This window comes from Protopterus annectens, chromosome 1.part1, assembly GCF_019279795.1.
Source record: "Protopterus annectens isolate FY-2018-M chromosome 1.part1, PAN1.0, whole genome shotgun sequence".
NCBI lineage: Eukaryota > Metazoa > Chordata > Ceratodontiformes > Protopteridae > Protopterus > Protopterus annectens.
In genome coordinates, this window is record NC_056726.1 from 18,373,318 (window position 1) to 18,396,043 (window position 22,726).

Here is a 22,726-nt window from a genome sequence, read left to right on the forward strand (position 1 = left end):
GCAAAAAAGAAAAAGAAACAACTTACACATTGTTGATTAGAACATATACCAATTAAAGTATTAACAATAAAGTAAACCATGTAGTAGAAAGCAAAGCAAAGGAAAAAGTCAAGCAGCAACACACACAGTACAAACAAGAAAGATGTGGCAAGATTATTTAGTTTTGAAAATTGAATACAAAAGCACATGGCATATCACATCTGTAGAAGGTTCAACTACAGCAAATCATGGGTTGATCACAAACAAGAGTATGAAAGTAGCTCCATCAAGTGTGTCTGTGATGATTCATCTGTGAACTCACTTTTATGTACTACATATGAGTCATGTTAGTTTGTCTGCATTACATTTGAATAATTCACAGTACCTGCCACTGTAATTCATACAGCTACGGGTTATCCCTCTCATGCACATTTGCACAATGAAATTAAGCAACACAGCTAACAGATTACTTTCCCCATCATCTCACTTTTCATTCACTCATATATATCCACTTTATCCTGTTATGGGTGATGGGGAAAGCCAAAGCCTAAAACAGCATTTAGTGGTTTTAATCCATCACAAGACACATACCTATGGAGAGTTCCAAAGACGAGGCAGTCGCTGGGAGATAAATCTGTCCCTGTTAATGCAGCATATCACCACAAGTAGTACATAAACATATATATTGTATTATTTATGTGTATATTTACATACAATACTTAACATAAGGAAACAAACTTTCACACACCTCTCCTACGGGGTGGGCTTATATCTCATTCATCACACCCCATCACAAATGATAGCAAACCTTTCTTGTGGTCAACACCTTGGAGGAAAGGAGTAGTTCCCATAATGCAGAAATCAGGAATCAAATTCCTGTCAGCAAAAGAGTCACTCATTGACTGAAAACTGCATAGCTCAATGTCATTTTTGACAACTAATTAATAGGCATACCAGATCAAAATGCAATTTTTTACAAATAGAAAACACAGTACACACCACTACAAAAAGCAACATGTCATACACTGCACCACAATACAAGATAGGCACTGACCATAAATACAGATGACAAACATTGAGAAACATCTAGAAGCAAACCATGATAACAACAATGAGCATAGCACAAAATTAAAAAAAGACTCAAACATTGCCTTGTAAGGCAAAGGATGTACATTGGACAGAGATGTGACAATGGGTGGACAAAGAACATAAAGCAGATAATGCTCTGTGCACACTGAGCAGAGTGGGAAGCCCCCCACACAAACTATCACCGCGTGGCTCCCAGGTTCTAGGCGCCGACCCCGAAGGATTCCAACTACGGTGCGAATGCACAAGCTTATCCTTACCATTAGTGAAAAAACCTAATCATCCCAAAAGACTTAGGGAAGCCCCCCACACAAACTATCACCGTGTGGCTCCCAGGTTCTAGGCGCCGACCCGGAAGGATTCCAACTACGGTGCAAATGCACAAGCTTATCCTTATCATTAGTGAAAAAACCTAATCATCCCAAAAGACTTAGGGTAAAAGCTATACCCTTGCTATAATTGTATTTAGCCAGGACAGCGTTCTGCTGGCAGGAAACTTAACAGTACCTTTAAACATAACTGGCAGCCTAATGTTAAACTGCCAAGAAACTAGATCCTTGCATAAGAAAAGTGCTATTTAACAGCAGTCTTCAGTACTCACATCCAGCTGCCTTTAAGACCCTGCAAACTCCTGCCAGGCTTATCCTGATGTCAGTGAGTTTTCTTAATCCCCACCAGTTTCCCGCCATTTTTTATACAGAAAATAACAGGTACTGTTCCGTCCTCCTGCCCGGACGCCTCTCCTTGCCTGAAGGTACGCTTAACTTGAAAAAGTTGTTTTTTTTCTCTGCATTTTACCTCTGTTGCTGTTCAATAGTGAAATTACCAAGTTCTTTGTTAGAGCAACTGATTATCAAACTTTAAAGCGGACACACCAAATGATTAAATGAGATGTTGGTATTTTTGGCGTTCCTACCATAGCCTAATAGTAGCTTGATGATTTATTTGGATCTATTGCTTATCTCAAGGTTCATCTACTGTATTTTGGTTATAAATACACCTTTTTGTCCCGCATGAACACGCATATATCTGAACTATGCTACTAACTGTACACGCAATGTGTGTGTCAGGTATGATGAACTTGTAAATGCTTTACTATTAGTAGTTTCCTGAGTGTTAGGTCTGAGTTATTGTGAATGTATTCAACATTAGACGTCCTTGTTAAGTATCACAAACCTCTAACCTCCATTGTATAAGGCGTTGTAACTAGCGTTTCAATTACCTAAAGTTTAAGCAGACATTGTAATGCTAGCGCTAAGCCTGGTGTTATACTATTTCATGGAGGACTGGCTAATGCCTTCTTCCCTTCATATGCACAACCTGTTCTTAACAAGCTATTGAGTGAAGTTTAACTGTGACCTGAGTTGTGTTTTATACCTAAGTCTTTCCTCTGCTGACTACTCTAATCAAACTCTAGCCCTTGTAACTCACTGTATTTACTATAGTTTCTCCTATGCTATTGTATTACAATTACTGCGACATTTAAATGTTGTCTCTTTCCTTTATCTCATCCTAGGAAGCCCCCCACACAAACTATCACCGCGTGGCTCCCAGGTTCTAGGCGCCGACCCCAAAGGATTCCAGCTACGGTGCGAATGCACAAGCTTATCCTTACCATTAGTGAAAAAACCTAATCATCCCAAAAGACTTAGTGTAAAAGCTATACCCTTGCTATAATTGTATTTAGCCAGGACAGCGTTCTGCTGGCAGGAAACTTAACAGTACCTTTAAACATAACTAGCAGCCTAATGTTAAACTGCCAAGAAACTAGATCCTTGCATAAGAAAAGTGCTATTTAACAGCAGTCTTCAGTACTCACATCCAGTTGCCTTTAAGACCCTGCAAAACTCTTGGCAGGTGTATTCCCCGCTCCACTTCGCCCTCGCTTCGCTTGGGCTCACTCAGTGCCCCACCCTGCCCCCATATCCCACACGCCCCCACTACCTCCAAATTTATAAGGATAACTAACCCATCCCACCCTGCTCTCTACCAATTACAACCATCCCCTAATTTACTACTCCTCCTCCCACACTCTCGGCCATCCCCCAATATTTAGTAAGCTCTCCTTAGTCCTCCCATCCCACAAGCTATTCTCTCTCTATATCATGGGCAAAATTACGTATTCTATCATCCCTCCTATAGTTCTACTCCTTCTTATTCCTTATTTTTTATCACGTTATGAAAACAAAACACTTTTGGGAATTCCCTTCCCCAAGGGTCACACTACTGCTCACACAAACCTCCCCCCTAACCTTATTTTACCTTCTCTCTACCCTGCTAAACCTCTATGCTTCACAAAAGTGCATCTTACCCTTCGCTATCCTAAGTTATCCACCAGCAAACCTAATCTTAAGTTACTATGCAAACTCCAAAGATTTTTAGACCACCTGAAACAATGTATTACCAAAGATGGTGACATTCACCCCAACCCAGGCCCAACCACCAACCCAGATTCTGTCACTTCAAAAATAGCCCAAACTCCTACTAGCTCCCTCCTCATCTTTCATCTCAATCTAAGAAGCATAAACAACAAAGGTTCATAGCTTACATGCTATGTTAGCCACACATTCCCCTGACATTATGTGCCTATCGGAAACATGGCTCAAACCCGCCACAAAGGATGAAGAGATTCTCCCACCTGGGTATAATATCCTTAGGATTGATCGGATAAGTAAAAGGGGTGGGGGAATAGCTGTAATGTTTAAGAACACATTGAATATCAATATGAATCCATTACAACCTCCCAAGGTCTCTAATATAGAACTTATTGCCCTAAAGATATGCCTAAACACCCAAAAATGTATCAATCTTATAGTAATTTATATTCCACCAGGGAAGAACTTAGAAAACTTGGAGCAAACTCTAAGTTGGTTAGCCACCAACTACCCTCAAGAAACCATAGTACTAGGGGACTTCAATATTGACTGGTCCCACTGCTCCGCCAAGATGAATCCCCATCCTATTAATTTACATGGTTTCTCCCAAAATATTACATCTCCAACTAGAATTGAAAATGCTCAGCAAAAAGAGAGCACCATTGACTGGATTCTTACCAATAAAGACACACATAACTATACCACTGGTACCCTCCCCAATGACCTCAGTGACCACCTTGTCACATATATTATAAAACACAAACTTACATGTACTAACCTTCCCTTATATAAACTTGTCAGAAACAAGAAGAAGTTCGTTCCAGAACTATTCCTAGCAGAGCTTAAATCCTGCAACTGGTCCATCCTAAATACTCTATCCCTAGTCGACAGCGTGACATACTTTAATGACACATTCCTGAACATACTCGACTCTCATACCCCAAACCGACTTATCAGATCCAAGGAACGGATAGCACCCTGGCTAACTAGAAAAACCAAAACTAAAATTAAAATTAAACTCCGAGACCAGGCATGGGATAAATGGAGAGCTACCAAAGCTCCCCTAGATCGCATCAAATTTCAACAGCTTAGAAACTCCACTAAAACAGACATTACTCGAGATAAAAAACAGTACTTCTGTCACCTCCAGGGTAAACACCAGAATAACCCAAAGAAGTTCTGGGCTGGTTTTAATAACCTCCTCCATCCTGGTAAATCTACTACCCCTACCCCTGAGAAACTTATTGGAAAAGATCCAGAAGAAATAGCCAATACTTTTAACTCTTTTTTTTACCGAGACCATCCAGTCCCTAGCCAGTCAGCTAACTACTTCTTCCTCCTCCTTAACTCATGCTAATGACTCAGCTCCTCTCTCCTTTAACTTACAACCAGTATCTACCTCCTATATTCGCACCCTATTAAAAAAACTTAAACCGTCCACCCTAGCGGCTGATCGTCTCCCAGCGGAATACCTACAATTAGCGTCTGATGCCATTGCCTATCCCATATCAATCTTGATTAACAGAACCATAACTGAGGCTACCATCCCCCCATTTGGAAAATCTCGTACATCATCCCACTTCATAAGGGAGGCTCCTCCACGGAAACATCTAACTACAGACCTATAGCAATATTGTCTCCAATAGCTAAAATTATGGAACGGTGTGTTCACAAACAACTCCTGTACTACCTCACCCTTAATAATCTTTTGTCTAAAACTCAACATGGTTTTCGCCCCCATCATAGTACAACCACTGCCCTCCTCTCCTTTGTTGACTCAGTCAATAGCAACCGTAATAACAAATTAATATCCTCCGCTCTCTTTCTTGACCTATCGAAAGCCTTCGACATGGTCAATCACCAGCTACTGCTCCACACCCTGCAAACCCTACATCTCGACAACCTAGCTCTAAGCTGGTTTAAGGCTTACCTTTCTGGCAGGCAACAAGCTGTCCAGTGGCAAAACAGACTACCTCACCTGCTCCCCAACACCATTGGAGTTCCTCAGGGCTCCATACTTGGTCCCCTTCTTTTCTCCGTTTTCATAAATGATCTTCACTCAGTCATCCCCAGAGCCACCTGCATTCAATATACAGATGACTCCACCCTGATCTGCTCTGAAGTTTCTCTCCCTAATCTCCAAGCAGTCAACCAACAATGTTTCGCCAAAGTCGAAAAATGGTTCTCCGACCTGAAACTCGTACTAAATCCAACAAAAACCAAGTTACTGCTATTTTTCCCCACTTCAGCCACTCCCCTAGGACAAGAACCCCCACTTCCTAATAACACAACCTTCCACGTTGAATCCATTAATGGCACCATCATTGAGCCTGTCTCCAATACCAAACTACTAGATGTTACTATTGACCACAAGCTCAAATTCGATATGCACATTGGCCAAACCATTAAGTCTGTAAACAAGAAACTCGGCTCAATGTACAGAATAAAGAACTTTCTTACTCCTCATGCCAAACTAACCATTGCTCGCACTCATCTCCTCTCCACCCTACTATATGCCTCCCCGATACTTTCTTTCTTCAATAAGCGAGAGCTCAATAAACTCTCTGTTACCTATCATCATATTGCCAAATTCATAACAGGAACACCCTATCGTACTCACCACTGCCTCAACCTTAAGAAACTTGGCTGGTTAGAACTGCCCAATCTTCTCAAACTTAACCAACTCACTGAAGCATTTAAAATAATTAATCAACCGAATAGAACCCCCTCACTGAGCAAAATACTGACCCCTTACTCCAACCTAAACTGCCTTCGATCCTCAAATAGTGTTCAGGTGCTAACCATTAAATCTAATAATTCGGGTGGTGATGCTCTCTATGCTAATTCCATTGGAAAGCTTTGGAATTCCCTTCCCAATAACCTAAGGCTTATGACCTCGCTTAATCTATTCAAAAATAATCTCAAAGAATTCCTTAAGTCACACTGGTTATGCCCATGTCCTAAACCAGACTAATCCTAAAGGTCTCATATCTCCTCAGTCTCTTCTTCCTCTTAATGTTTTTTAATCTCAACTTCACTGCCTCTCCATGTATCCATGTCAAGATGAGTTACTCAACATGTGAATGTCAATTTATCAGTATGTAAATTTTGCTGTTCTCTTGTTATTATTATATTATTGTTATTTCTTCTATATGTAAATGTATTGTGTTTTCTCTTCATGGTGGAGCTTTTCTCCCCGGGCTTCTACTGAAAAAGGACATGTATCCAGCTAGACTAGCCCAGTCAACAAATGTAAAATAAAATAAATAAATAAAAATAAATAATCACAAAGTAAGAGGACAGGAAATTAGAGTAGTGGATAGCAATATGCAGCAAACAGGTAGCTGAAACAAGCAGAAAAACTGATGAAGGGATGTGTGCAAACACTGAAGATAGGGGCACAGAGAGACCGTATTTTTGAGGAGATATGGCCATTTTATACCACTGAAAGGGTAGGAGAAACACTGGGATAAGAAATGGGGCAGAGCTGATGGCGTAGAAGGTATGCAAAGACAAAGAAAATGCACTAAAATAACAGCACCACTAATGTAGTAGCACAAAGGGTAGGAGAAGTACAGGGATAGGAAATGGGACAGAGCTGATGGTGTGGAAGGTATGCAAAGGCAAAAAAAAATGCATTAAGATAACAGCCCCAGGAAAAAACAGGCAGAACAGGGAACATTATAAACAAGCAAAAAAAATGAAAATGCAGATACATAATTGCTACGGGAAGCAGCAAACTATATTTGGTACTTGTTTTACTTCATTTTTCTTAACCTTCACAGGTTCGTATATAGCAGCAACCCTGAAGATCTAAGTGTAGATACCATCCCATATACCACATGATGTTCCTGGCTACTCAGAAGCAAGTCCTGGGTCTACAGTATCACACTGGCAAGCCTTGAAAAATCATCTGCTGCAGTAGTTGAAGCTCTTCAAGCAGTGAATCCTGGATGGCAGTGGTACCTGACACAGCGGCAGCAGTAGCACTAAGTTGGCGTGTTATATGAACAAGGTAAACAAGTGCATCCACATGTGACCATGCAGCCAACCTCTTCACCAAATGTGCCCTGGTTACACACTGCAGTTCAGGCAACACTTCCTGTAATTCCTTAGCATGCTACAGCTCAGGTGATTTGAAAAGCCACCACTGTGCAGGAATGTGCTGCCATCCAGTTCTAGATAATTATCATCCGCAAAGCAGTCAGAAAAAGGGATGCATAAAGAGTACCTGATTAAGAGCTTGACGCACTAATATGCAACACATGTAGGCACACTCACCTCATCTGCACTGGAAATACTCATATCATCTGCATAACACTGCAGAATTACCCTCGATCTTGGCCGGTGCATCTGTAAGATAAGTACGAATATATTACAGAGATACAGGACAACCTTAAGTTGTTACCTTTCCCAATCAGGTGTGCATAACAAAGTGCATGAGTACAATCATAGTGCAATGCAGGCACACACCAGAGCACATTGTACTTCTGCACCCCTGACAGCCTTGCCTGACCCCACTCCTGAGAAAAACAGCCAGCGTGCCCTGATGGCTTAAAAGGATACAGCTTGGACTATGTCCCGTGCAATCCAAGTTTAAACAGCAGTTTTGATGCTTAACAGCACAAGCACGGAGGATGGGCATGCACTCCTGGCACATGCATGCTGGTCAGTTTCCCTAGTGCAAACGAAGAAAACAACCACACAGCGCCTTCAGTGGGTAGGTGAGATGATCCTGCTACAATCAGCTATTTGCAGAAGTGAGGGGTGGTGCAGCTCTGGCACCCAATGTACTTCCCACCCATGGGTTGGGCAGATGTTTGCAAGGAAGTTGAGCAAAAAAGATAAAGAACTTTGAACCACTCCTAATGGCTATCAACCTGACGACCTCCAGTCCTCTCTGGAGGAACAAATGGGCAATCAGTTGGAAGGGGGCTGAGACGCAGCAGACACACAAAAAATATACCCTGGGAAGAACATGTCACACTGTGAAGAAGGTACCAAAATCCTAAATGGGGAAATGGATAACAAGAAGCCCAGCAATGTGTGGAAGGTCTGTGGGGACTAACACTGCCTTCACAGTAAAAACATTCAGGGAGAGGTGAAAGGAGCTGACTCCCTGGGTCCTGAGTGTAGTTCAAGTGATGCATCCTAGAGACTTGAAAACCATGTCTCCTTGCACCTGTGTGTAGTATCAACTAGCTGATGGATGTGAGATGAGCTGAGCTGGTGTTGAATCTAACAGCAGGCTACTAAAGAACTTACCTTAACTGCCTCATGGTCTTCTGCAGCTGATAAACAGGATGCCTACCTCTTGTTTGAGAGCACTGTACTGGTGTAATAAAATTGAGAGCTTACCACATCCTCATTGTGTTCTAAGTAAAGACAGAGATGAGTTTATATCTTGGATCTGAATGTTTTATCCTTTTGTCTTTCCCGCCCCTGCCTCAGAATGTGATACAAGCTCTCCATGCAGGTACCGGTAGTGGGCCCCTACCATCACTGCTAGACACTAATCACTGTTGCTGCCTCAGATACCTTGAATGTCTCCCTCCAAAGCACTGGTAATTCATAAAATTATTAATGACATGACATGACCCCATTCAAAATGAAATGTACTGTGGTGATCTTGACACGATGTAGGGACTGCAGGCACATTTAGAATATCTAAATATTTAGACACTCAACACATAAATTTTACAACAATGCATGTAGAAGATTACTTATAGAAGACTACAAAGAAACTGAAGCTACAGTCCTTCAGCCATTTGTACAATTCTTCCAAAATATGTTTGGAAATGAGACTTTAGGATGTTCATAGGTAGTTACTAAGAGACTGGTGAAAAGCCTATTCCAAGTTCCCAGTTGCCTCAGAGCATTGTCTGGTAAAGTGACTGGCTCAGAATCATAGAGCTGGTAAATGGAAGCTGATGGACTGAAACCCTGGACTACAAGAAATAGCTTGTTAACAGTTCACAGCCTAAATCTTCTGTACTAACTGCCAGACTAAATGATACAACCCAAAATAAGATACCCTGACAAGAGGTGATAATATCTTGGACTTGGTATTAACCAACATGAGTAACCAATGCAGCACCCCTACAGTATCATCATTCCTGGTAAGATCCGACCATAAAAGATCCGGTCACTTTCGAAATCAGCATCTCCCCTGACCCCCCCCCCCCCCCAGCTAGGGTCAAACAAAAAAAAAACTTCTCCAAAGCTGATTACAACCTCCTGAGGGATAGTATAAACAGCTTCACAGCCCCCTCTCCCTCTGTTGGAACTGGCACCAATGTCCAAATCTACACCAAAGTACTATACGAGCATTTATATAGATGCATGGAATCAGGAATACCTGACGGGACAAAATCATCCTCCGAAGGAAGAGTAAACCTGGCTGGTAGACATCTGCAATAAATAAACTATATAACAAAAGGAAAAAATTGCTGAAAAGGACCAAGAAGAAACAACTGGAAGCAATCTCTCCTTAGCCTGAACAAGCAAATAAGAGCACCAGTGAAATCCTCTAAAGCCAACTTCGAGTCCAAACAGGCCACATCTACTAGAGACAGTCATAAGGCCTACTTTACATATGTCCACAGTCTCAAAGGAAGCACCCAGATCTGTTCAGAACTGATGGTCTAGGACACCATATACACAAATGCTGTAGATATAGCCAACCTACTGGCTGACAGATTCAGCAAAAATGTCACCCCTCTGCCCCCCCCCCATCAGTAAATCAGGACATCCCCTGTACCTGCCCCCCTCCCCTTACCTCTAGGGAACAGATCATCACTGCCCTCTCAAAGGCAAAAAATAGAGCCTCCATGGGACCCAACAACATTCCAGGCTGCATCCTACATGAACTCAAACACGAACTTAGAGCACCATTAGGCACCCTATTCAACCAAAGCCTGAGTACTGTCTTTGTCCCAGCCGAGTGGAGGGCAGCCACGGTCATCCCTTTACACAAAGGTGGAGCATCCACCGATCTGGGAAATTATAGACCCATCAGCCTAACTAGCCTGATCTTTAAGACCATGTAACAGATTATCATGGACCTCATTAACAGGGACATTGGCAACCTCCAAACACTTGACCCCATACAGTTTGGCTTTGTCAAGAGGAGATCATGTTTGTTAAATCTGGTTGACTTCTTTGAGACAGTCACCAAAGCCATGCACGAGGGGAAGATGGTGCACACTGCCTACCTTGACCTGGCCAAAGCCTTCAACACTATTCCCCACTCGGGCATAACAGATACACTCTCTCAACTAGACATCAATCCATATGTTATCAGATGGGTAACAAACTGTCTCACTGATAGAACCCACCTAATCAAAATAGGGGAAGCCACCTCAAGCTGTAGACCCATAACGAACAACGTACCCCAGGGATCGGTCTTGGGGCCTTTGTTATTCGGGATACACCTCTCTGAGGTGCAGGCCAAAACCAGTGGGCTATGGCTGACCAAGTTTGCAGACTACCCCAGGGATCGGTCTTGGGGCCTCTGTTATTCAGGATATACCTCTTTGAGGTGCAGGCCAAAACCAGTGGGCTATAGCTGACCAAGTCTGTAGATGACTGCAAGCTGGACACGGTCATCAATTCCCCAAGTGATGTGGACGTCCTCTAAGAGAGTCTCACCCAAACAATGACTGGTGCCAGAAACATGGCCTCAAGCTGAATACCAAAAAATGCATCATCATCCCCTTTGGGGAGAGTGACATCCCCACATATTATCACATTAATAACAACGTCCTAAGCACACAATCAGTCGTGAGGGATTTCGGCACCTGGGTTGATAGCAACCTGACTTTTGACCACCATGCTGTTTCCGTTGTACGGAAAGCTTTCTACATGGCTCACCTTATAAGTAAGGGTATTTCATCCAGGGACAAGGAGGTCATAACATCCCTGTATTCTTCCCTTATAAGGCCAATTATTGAGTACAATGCCCTCTTTGGCATGTACTTTGCAAAACACATGCACCAGATGGAGAGACCACAGAGGTTCCTCACCAGAAAAATCCAGGGCCTCAAACATCTACCCTATACAGACAGGCTAAAAGCCCTGTCCCTCTACTCAGTCTCATACAGACTCCTCAGAGGTGACCTCTGTCCGGCATACAAAGCAATCTCAGACCCCACCTTGATGGGACTGCTGCATATCCGCAAGTCAAGCTCCACTCTAGTAACCCACATGCGCGACCTCAACCTGGTCTGTGACATCAATAGGAGTTGTTGGTAGGATAGATTTGTGTCCCAGAGATTCCCCATCTGTGGAATAGACTCCCTCTCCACATCACGCAGAGTACGTCATTATCCCATTTCAAGCGCAACCTGGATAACTGTATGGGAAACAGAAAATACACCCCTGGGATTCCACCTTTGTCCCTGCTGGACAAGGGCTTTGGGTGCTGACTTGTCTAAACATGGGCTAAACTCTTGGCTAGGCTTATAAGGGCCTCAGGGCCAATAGCCTAGTAGCTTCCAATGGACCCACAGCCCATTTCTCTGTTTGCTAACCAAGGTAGAGCACTAAATCCACAGGGACCTTTTTCAGAAGCAACCCAAGAGCGCTGTCTGGCTAAATGACTTGCTCAGGTCACACAGTTAGGCAAATGGAGGCTGAGGAAATCAAAACTTGGACCGACCACAGGAAGCATCTCTAACAGATTATAGTCTTAATTCTCAGTGCTCACTGACTGGCCTTGGCTTAGGATGTCAGTGACTTATCCATTAGGCCACTGGGGCCTCCACAAGATTTCTACAGTATCCAGTCTTGATATGATAATTATGAACACTAGAAAGAAACTTTATGCGGCACACAGGGTGGGGACTCAACAGCAAATTCCTTGGCCTGGATAGGTTATTTGAGAGCTTATGTTTTGTTGAAATAGTTATGAAACCAAGTGGAATATCTAGATGTATGTCGGAATATTTGACAAACAACACAATGTGAATGGGTTACCAGAGGAGTTTACTGTGACTGACTTCTGGAAAATGTAGTACATGACATGCAGTCTCCTGTAGCTAGGTATTGGTATTAGCATATTTAAATATATATATATATATATATTTAAATATATATATATATATATATATATATATATATATATATATATATATATATATATATATATATATGGGTCTACCTGACATGGTCGACAGTTCATATGGTCGACAGTTCATTTGGTCGACAGTTCATTTGATCGACAAGCATTTTAGGTGGGGGGCTTCACCCCCCACACACCCCCTAACTATATATATCAACTCCAGGGTCGCACAACATTGGGGAAGGGGGCAAATCTGCTTGTCGACCAAATGAGTGTCGATCATATGAACTGTCGACCATGTCAGGTAGACCCATATATATATATATATATATATATATATTTATATATTTATATACCCACATACTTCTCCCGTATCATAATCAGGTGTGTAACTGCAGCCCGATTCAACATAGTTACTCACTGCTTTTGGAGTAACGATGTGCTGCCTTGTACCTCTCACCATTAAGTCTCTTTTTTAAATATACACTACAAACAAAAGGATCATTCACATATACCAGGCATTAAGGGTGACAGTATAATGCCAAAAGAGATGCCTGTGTTGTTCCAGCATGGTTTATGAAATCAAATCCCTTTCACAATCTAAATTTAGATGCATGCTGGAAAAAAAACTGCAAGCATAAAGTGAGATTATTTTAAGGCCATGCTGGAGGCAATGTGCTTTCATATTTATTTGAGAGGCATGCTGATACTTCATCTATGGTTGAGGCATCTGAACTATTTACTCTGTTTAGGTAGAGCAGACATATTATGTCAGGGATGTCCAAGTTCCACCATCACTTGTTTGCCCTATACATTGAACAACTAGCTTAAACTATACATTTTTATAAAGGAAACATAGATAACCATGAGAGATCCAGAGCAATAAGTAAATGCTGTTTGTAGATCTTCAGGATATATTTAATCACCTTTTATTTTTCATCACAATATCTTGCAAATGTGCACGATTTTGAACACAAGTCAGGCTACACAGTAAATGCCACTTAAACCCATCTGTTAGCTGCACTGAACACATTCTTTTCTGAAGTGGAGCTTTTGCAGCCATGAAAATACACTATTTGTAAGCTGACAGTGGCTATCACTTGTGAAATCTGACAAGAAAATTTAAACCTGGTACTAAGATATAAGGGCAAGTACAGGAATAGATGATCTGTGTCACACCATCATTTCACAGAATAATGATTATGAAAATGATAGTGTTTCTGTGTATAACCCGCGTTCTTCCTTCTCCAGCATAAAAAATGAGTTAAATAAAGCTCTCTCTCTCTCTCTATATATATATATATATATAAGGAAAGTTTGATGCACCAATAAGACATTTTTGGTAAAACGGATGGTAGACTACTGACATTCAGCAGTTAGACACCTTTATAAAGCTGGACAGCCTGGTAGCATATGACAATGCTACAACAATACGGAGCTCAGACAAGTAAAATTCTGAGCCAAGGGAAAAAAATATACAAACCAAAAACAAAAACTGGCTAAAAGAACACCAAAGCAAAAAATATTTCCTATCACACAAGCTTTCTCACATAAAAAAAAGACCACAGTGAAGAACTTCTCAAAAGCCGATTTCACACTTCTAAAGGCTAGTGTGGTCTCTTTTAAGGCCCCCGAGACTGCGGAAACCATTACTCAAGCCGCTGAATCACTTACAAATGCCTTCTACCAGCACCTACAGGACTGCATGGATCAGGCAATCCCAAACAAAACAAAGACCCTTTGTACCAAAGGCAAGCGTCCAGTTTGGTGGACCCCAGCCATAAACAAGCTCTACAACAAAAGGAGGAAGCTACTACAAGACAGAGCAAAATCCTTAAAAGGGAAAACACCCTTGATCATTATAAGTAAAAAATTAAGATCTCTCATAAAATCATCCAAGGCAAATTTTGAGAGAAAAGTCGCTAAGGACTCAAAGGACAATCATAAGGCCTTCTTTAGCTATGTTAGAAACCTGGGAGGAAACTCCCAGCTATGCTCAGAACTAGTTCAAAATTATGTAAAAATTACTGAACCTACAGACATTGCCAACATACTGGCAGACAGGTTCAGTGCAAACTTCTCCCCCCCCTAAAAGGTGAGATATCTATACCAGAGAATTATAGCCCCCCAAACATCTCTAACGCTCAGGTGAGAACTGCTCTCTCCAAGGCAAAAAAACACAGCATCCATGGGACCAGATGGTGTCCCCGGATGTGTGCTCCACGAACTCAATGAGGAATTAAACCCGCAGTTAGGGCAGCTGTTTAATCTTAGCCTCACCTCAGGATACGTGCCTAAGGAGTGGCGTACGGCAACTGTGGTCCCACTTCACAAAGGAGGTGCCTCCACCAACCCGGGAAATTACTGTCCCATCAGCTTGACAAGAGTGATCTGCAAAGCTATGGAGAGGATCATAATGGAACTCATAAATAAAGACATAGGAGACTTGTAGACTTTGGATCCGACCCAGTTTGGCTTTGTCAAGGGCAGATCATGCCTTTTAAACCTGGTGGACTTTTTCGAAACAGTCACCAAGGCCATTGATGTGGGAAAGGCAGTCCACACAGCCTACCTCGACCTGGCAAAGGCTTTCGACACAATACCCCACTCAGGTATCATTGAAAAACTCATCAGCTTAAATGTAAACCCATACGTCACAAGATGGGTTGCAAATTGGCTAAGTGACAGAACCCACAGGGCCAGAGTTGCTGGCGCCATGTCAGACTCAAAGCCTGTCACAAGTGGTGTCCCTCAGGGCTCAGTCCTGGGCCCTCTCCTGTTTGGCATCTACTTTTCAGATGTACAAGCAAACACAGGAGGATTATGGCTGACAAAATTTGCAGATGACTGCAAACTGGGCGCCATAGTTGAGAACACATCTGACACAGATATCCTTCAGAAGGGTCTTATAGAAACGGAAAACTGGTGCCAGAACCATGGCCTAAAGTTAAACGCCAAAAAATGCATAGTCATACCCTTCGGGAAAAACAAGGTTACCCCTAGCTACCATATAGGCGGCAACCCACTAAGCACAGAAGAGGTTATCAGGGATCTGGGTACCCAGGTTGACAGTAACCTTTCATTTGATACTCACGTTGCCAAAGTAGTTAGGAAGACCTTCTACATTGCCCACCTAATCATGAAGGGATTCACTTCTAGATCAAGGGAAGTCATCGTCCCCCTGTACTCATCACTCATCAGGCCAATGATCGAGTACAATGCCCCATTCGGAATGTATCTGACACGACACCTGCAGCAACTGGAAAGGCCCCAAAAGTTCCTCACCAAAAGGATAAAAGGTCTCAAAAATATGTCCTATGCTGCCCGACTGAAGGAACTTCAGCTCTACTCAGTCGCTTACCGTCTGCTCAGAGGTGACCTGTGCCTGACATACAAGGCCATGTCCAACCCAGAATTGATGAACATGCTTCACCTCAAAAAATCTAGATCCCTCAGAACTACAAGGGCGGGAGACTTAAACCTTGACACGGTTATTAATAGGACATGCTGGAGGGACAGATTCATCACCCAGAGACTCCCCATGCTGTGGAACACAATCCCGGTACATGTGAGGCAGAGCACCTCGCTGGCTTTGTTCAAGAGAAATCTTGACCAATGGATGGGAGATCGCAGATATACCCCAGGGATTATCTCAGTGTCACTGCTTGACAGAGGCACAGCAAAATAATGGGCATAGTATCCTCCAAACTAAAGGGGTGGCGAAAGCCACAAAACTCTGGCTAGGCTTATAAATGCCCTTGGGCAGATAGCCTAGTATGAACCTATGAACCTATAAATGCTTTTTCAAGTGTAACAAGAAGGAGCATATATAATACAGCACTAATTAAATATCAAAATAGCATTTACGCAATAAAAGTCAGTTTCAAATTAAAACCAATAGGTAACACAGTAGTCTTAAAATATAAATATTTAGCTGCCCAATTGTTTTTCACATCTAACCTAAGTAAAATTTAATAATATGAATTAGCATCTGTCTCCCCATCTTATCTATGGATTTGTAATCCTACTTCCATACTGTTATGCCTGTTGAGTTTTTTTCTCTTTTGTCTCCTCATCTGTCTCTTCATTACATGTATGTATATTGTAAACCTACTTATATATTGTTATCTCTGTGGAGCTTTTCTCCCCGGGCCTCCGCTGAAAAAGGACATGTATCCAGTCGGACTATCCCGGTCAACAAATGTAAAATAAATAAATAATAAATAAATAAATATATATTTAATTTCAACAAACCAAACAGTATTTTACTTTAAAGGTGTGTAATTCAATTATTTAAACTATACTATCTCCTTAAAGGTCTAGACTTTAAAACTGGTTTCAAACTACATACCCCATTTAGACCTGGTAGACATTCTATCTTAAAGATGAATCAAGTCTCTGGGGAAGGTGAAGGGTGACTGCAATAGCGTAGTGCTAATATGTGCTGCATGTCAGTGGTGCTATTGTTGCTTCCCAAACCATAAACATCAGTTAATGGTGCAGAGCAGAAACAGGTGGTGTGACACTGCCGGGAGCTTTCTAAATATTTACATACAGATGAAGGGTGCAAAGCAGCAGTAGGGTCTGCACCCTGCAAAATACAGGCACAAAGTGTTCTAGGGGACAGACTTTGTGCGGTGCACTGAGATGTACAGTCTGTCACACTGTAGGCCCAGCAATGAGTGCAGGCAAAAGAAATGCAGTTTGGTGCAGGTTGCCCAGCATGGCAACATTAGCAAACAACTATTGGAACTGTGCATTACAGAGGGTGTTATGAGCATTGCAATAAAGACACAGAGACCACTACATGCATTTGGGTTCCCTGTCAAAATCGTGAGACTTGCATTGCACACTCCAGAGACACTGACAAAAAAAGACAGAAAATACAGGAAAGGTGTGAATATCATTTTTCTTATTTAAACAACTTCCTTTACAGAAGTCAAGCCCCCCCCCCCAATTCACTCCTCAATGTGGGGGCAAGCTTCCCCCACCTGCTAAACCTATATACCAACTTCAACATCAGTATAAGTTGGAGAAAAGGTAACATTCAGATAAATGGAAATTCCTGACTTAGTATATGTAAGCCCAGATTTTCCACCATTTGGTCTCCACATTTTGGAAATCATCAATCCGAGTCCCAAGATATAAAAGGTTACCAACATTTTTTGAGAGTTCTTGTTAAGATATTCAAATACTGAAATGAACAATCTAAGTGATGAAATAATAATAATGATTGTTAGAAGCTCAGTGCTTATGCCAGAGATTGTAAAACAATTAAGATGTTTTCAGATTTTTTAATATTTTGGTCAAACTTTCAAAGCATGACATACCTATTTTATAATTTTGAAGAATGGGCTTATGAATGTGAAGGGGTGTGTGTCTGTCAAAGGATGAGTTTGCTAATTTACAGAGCAACTACCCTACTGAAACAGAGTGTGCAGCGGCAGGCCCTTAAGAATTTAAAATGCTAGGCATCTTCTGTATTCATTTTGGACTGCTTCGTAAGTGAAATCACTGTCAAAATACACTAAAAGCCTTTCATAAAGGGAGAGCAGCCCTTACAACTGCTTGTTTGAGCACCTACTGAGCAACAAGACTCTAGCATTAGTGTCAAAAAAGGGTTTAGGAAATCATGATTTCTACTTTTGCTGTTTGCTTTCCTCAGTCTATGGCCAGGTACATTTACAAAACTGTACCCACGTATGTTGTAAAATAGCCAGAAAGACCCATCTGGAAATCTTCCAACAGTAAATGTGCAAAAATGTGTCAGAATCTGGATGGATCAACATCTTAGCTTCTAACATCACAAAGTATTTGCCCAAAACACTTTGAAGCAATTAAAATTACCCTACAAAATTACTCATAGGAGTTTCAAAGCTATTTTAGTCCAATGACCATGTAAATCAACACCAGTAACCACCCAAAGACCCTACCTCCTTTTTCTGGGAGGGAGAAGCCAAGCTAGTCCTTGGGGAAATTTGAGAGTACTCATCCAGCTATCCAGGATTAGTCTGAAGGAAGATATTGAATCACATTGCTTAGTGCGCACAGATAGTTTGTTCCAGAGAAGGGGGAGGCAATGAGTCATGAATTTCACTCTCCATAGCATTCTGTTAATCTGCTGATGAAGGTTCAGTTCTGGTTCTATTGCTGTCTGTGTTATTTGACTTACTGGGATATAAGGGGTGATGGACCACTCATACTTCTAGGTGTGCAGTAAGTGAGGCACACATTACTGTTTTGAAATCTGTAAGAGTACAGGAACAGTGTTTCCAACCTCTACTGCTAATGATGGATCTTAAGACTAGATATCTTTTACATTAGGAACCTCTGTGGCTTTCTGAGTTTGTTAATATCTTGGGTGAGGTACATCCCAAATATAGTGATGTGCTGTACAACAGGTGAGATCACTGCTGAATATAATCAACAGCAGCATCTTTTGATCCAGGTGAAATAAATTTGGTTGACAGCTGTGTGAAGCAGAAGTCCCTGTCTACAGCTGTCACATAATGATCAAAATTTAAAAATAATTCTCTTATTAATGGTTTTATTTTTTTCAGTGTATATATATCTCTCTCTCTCTCTCTCTATATATATATATATATATATATATATATATATATATATATATGGGTCCTATTTGTTTTGTCGACAGTACGAGTCATTAAACCGTACTTTGTCGAAATTACTTTAGCGATGGTGCATTTTGTCGAAAATGCACTTTCGCTAAAGAAAACAAAAAAATAAAAAAAAACATGCTGTTTGCATGTACCATGTACATCAATGTATACTGTTGATGTACAACTAAGGAAGCTCTTGTTGAGAGTGTACTACAGTGGGGATAAGGGAATATTCCCTTTTCCCCACTGCAGTGCGACCTTGGAGTGAGAATATTAAAGTAGAGGGGTTATAGGGGGCACAGCCCCCCACATGGTGGGTGCAGGGAGGCTTGCCCCCCTGCATAATACTGTGTAGCATGCTATTTTTTTTTAATTTAGTTTTATTTGTTTATTTCTCGAAAGTGCATTTTCGATGGAATGCACTTTCGCTGAAGTGAGTTCGACAAAGTACGGTTTGATGAACCTTACTTTCGATTTAACAATGTAGACCCATATATATATATATATATATATATATATATATATATATATATATATACACACATATATATATCATGCAAAGCATACCTTGGTAGTAGAGAGTTTACAGATTTAGGACACCTGGAGTTTACAGATTTGGGACAGGTAGGACACCAATTTTAAACAAATGAAATGAAAAAGGTTACACTGAGACTTCAAGAAAATTCACAACAAATGGAAGAATTTTTTTTTGGCTCTGGAAAGTACAACAGTCAAAGCTATGTGCACATGCCAAAACTTAGAACTGCTGGCAATTCCTGACCTAAAGGAACCACCACTAATGGGTCTCATCTGGAATTCATCCACCTCTGAAAACTGGCCTTAAACCTTGACAACAGTATATTTAGGATGAAAAGGAAGATGGAAGCTGTTGTGTCTAGAAATAATTTATGAGACAAAACCTAAAGAAAGAAGTACTTGAAAGACGTACTTAAAAGCAACAGCTAAGTCCACTAAAAGGCAACCCTGATAACTCATTCATGTAGTCCACTGTTTTCTTCTTCTGCAGTGTAACATGATATTTTCACTTGTACAGTTTTTTTATTGGTTGTGAATCAACATATAAAGAAATGTGTCATTGTACATAGTTAAAGTTTCAAAATATTCTGACCTCTTCAATGAGCACAAATGGTGTACTAGACATACTAGTAGAAAATCAGGCTCACCTTAGGCCGATGTTGTTTTTGTTGAAGTTTTGCAGTCGTTGGTTTCTCAGAATAGAGAGGATTGTTGAAAACTTCTTGACACCTGAGATCAAACTGTAATGACCACTCCCAAATGGTGGGGTAGTGCAAGGGTTTAGTCCCTTTACACTGACCTTCTCTGGACTAGCAAAACAAGAAAATCCAAAATCAAAGACTAAGTCACATGTTCACACCATGCATACAGTTAAAAAACATGTTTAGTGCAATTATCACTCAAACTGTGTTGATTTACATAAGCAGAAAAAATATATGTAATAAATTTCTAGAACAATACTCAGAAAAATGTGTGGTTATTGCACAGATGCTAAACAGGCTTACAAAACCTGAGACACCATACAAAACAAGCCACATATAATATGAAATGGACATGTTTGTAGAAGCTGCTGTACATAAAACAATGAGGGTTACAAGTTTGCTACTTATGACCTCCCCAGTTAACAGAACCAATCCCATAACTAAAGCTTGGAAGGTCAGTTCTGTTTATTACTGACTGAGGACAAAATTAAACTTGTTATGATAAGCCATCCAACTGTATCTCAAACAAGTACTCTAAACATTAAATGCAGACATTCTCTTTGCATCTGCTGCACCAATAATGTGTCTCCAATAGCAAATCCTATGAAATTGTTCATTTGGCCCTTGCATCGTGGTATGTACTGTGCCATCCATTCCTGCTCTACTTCCAAAATGTCTAATCCAGCATAACAAGACATTTGTACCATTAAACACTGTTCTGGTAGTGACTGTGAGATCAAAGATCATGCTTTGTGCAACACCATTTCTACAGAACTGAATGGCCTGGGATGAATTCAAAACATGCACAAAAAAGTAACATTATATACACTCTCCAACATGACATCATCTCAGCATTAAATTATTATTGTACAGATCGTCAAAAGAAACCAAGGCAGATTACAAATGCAAGCTTATTCCTACTGCATAGTTACAGTAAAGATATTTTATTTAAGCACCAATCAAAGAACTAGAAATCACAGAACAAAATGCCATGAAGACGATTCACTCAAATCCATCCCTCTCTCTGGTTCACTCGCAGCAAGACTGGTATTGAAGGGATGCATATTCCAGCTTCTTGAACCAGATGCATAACTCTGGAAAAGGAGACTTTCAGAAAACAAACTGCAGAAAATCAACCTCACTGCAACGCCCTCTCAGATTTTTCAGGACAGAATGTGATACAATTGTACTATCTTACTTCAGAAAACCTTGAGCAGAAGATAGAATTCCAAGCCCAACTCAATGAGGAAAACCAGTGAAGAGTAAGACACTATCCTACAGCAATAATGCAAGATTATTGTATAACTGCTCAGCTAGAACCTATCCTGCTCCTGGATGCCATATCCAGGCTTGTGCTTTGTAACTAGAACATATCCTGCTCCTAGATGGCATACTTAAGCTTGGAATTTGTAACTAGAGATTATCCTGCTCCTGGATGTCACCTCCTGGCCTGTGCTTTGTAAGAAGAACTTAACCTGCTCCTGGGTGCCACATCCATGCTTATGGTTTACAGCTACAGCTTATTCCATTCCTGGATGCCATGTCACATGATCACAAGCTAAGAGCAGCATTAGCCATACAGAACAGCAAATGTTAGTGGCTACACTCTGAGTGAGTGACTGCAGTGTTGCACGTAGTCACCCACCACATTGTAGAGGTGTTTGTCTGTAGTTTATCTACCATCACCTCCCTGACAGGGGCATAGACAAATGCTACTGTGTGGATAGGCACTATACGGGAGCTAGTAGACATGTTCTGTCTTCACAGGGACTCTCATGGGATGCATGTAATGCATAATCCAATGAATATGAACATCGGTGTAGTACCAACCATCTTTGCTACAGGAATTTTCTTGAGGCCTTCAAGGGACATAATACATTTCACAGGCATCTGCCTCATGAATTCTGCACCAGCTCTTTAACCTCATACTGCAGCATATGGAGGAGCATATGTGGTTCTCATGTACCTCAGAGATGAGAAATACCACTATAGGAGTCTTCTATGAAATAGACCAGTTCCTTGAGGAGCTAGGAGCCATTGACTGCACTGACACTGACAACAAGACCACACCTTCTCTACATGGTACCAAACGATGAACAGGAAGGGCTAGGACACAACCAAATGGCAAGAGGTATGAAATTTGCAGTGATTAAAAATAATGTACAACTTTGTAAACAAAAGCAAATAAAAGTATCTGTGTGCCATCCACAGTGTTTGCATGATTCCCACATTTGCCAAACTGCAACTTATACCAAGGACTTGTACGGGGAGACTTTCCACAAGGACATATAATAGGTTAGTGCATCCATACAGCCATCTACTACTGTGTACTGCAAATGATGTTGGATATTGCCATGAAGTCATGAC

The 22,726-nt window shown here is 41.2% G+C and overlaps 1 protein-coding gene across 1 annotated transcript in view; it reads right to left on the reverse strand.

Moving 5' to 3' along the window:
• The window catches only part of MTMR12 (myotubularin related protein 12), a 1,177,010-nt gene that overhangs the window by 80,940 nt on the left and 1,073,344 nt on the right, over positions 1-22,726 (reverse strand). The window contains exon 15 of the mRNA XM_044073440.1: positions 20,306-20,457. Coding sequence (XP_043929375.1) covers positions 20,306-20,457 — 152 coding nt within the window. The remainder of the gene's footprint in view (positions 1-20,305; positions 20,458-22,726) is intronic.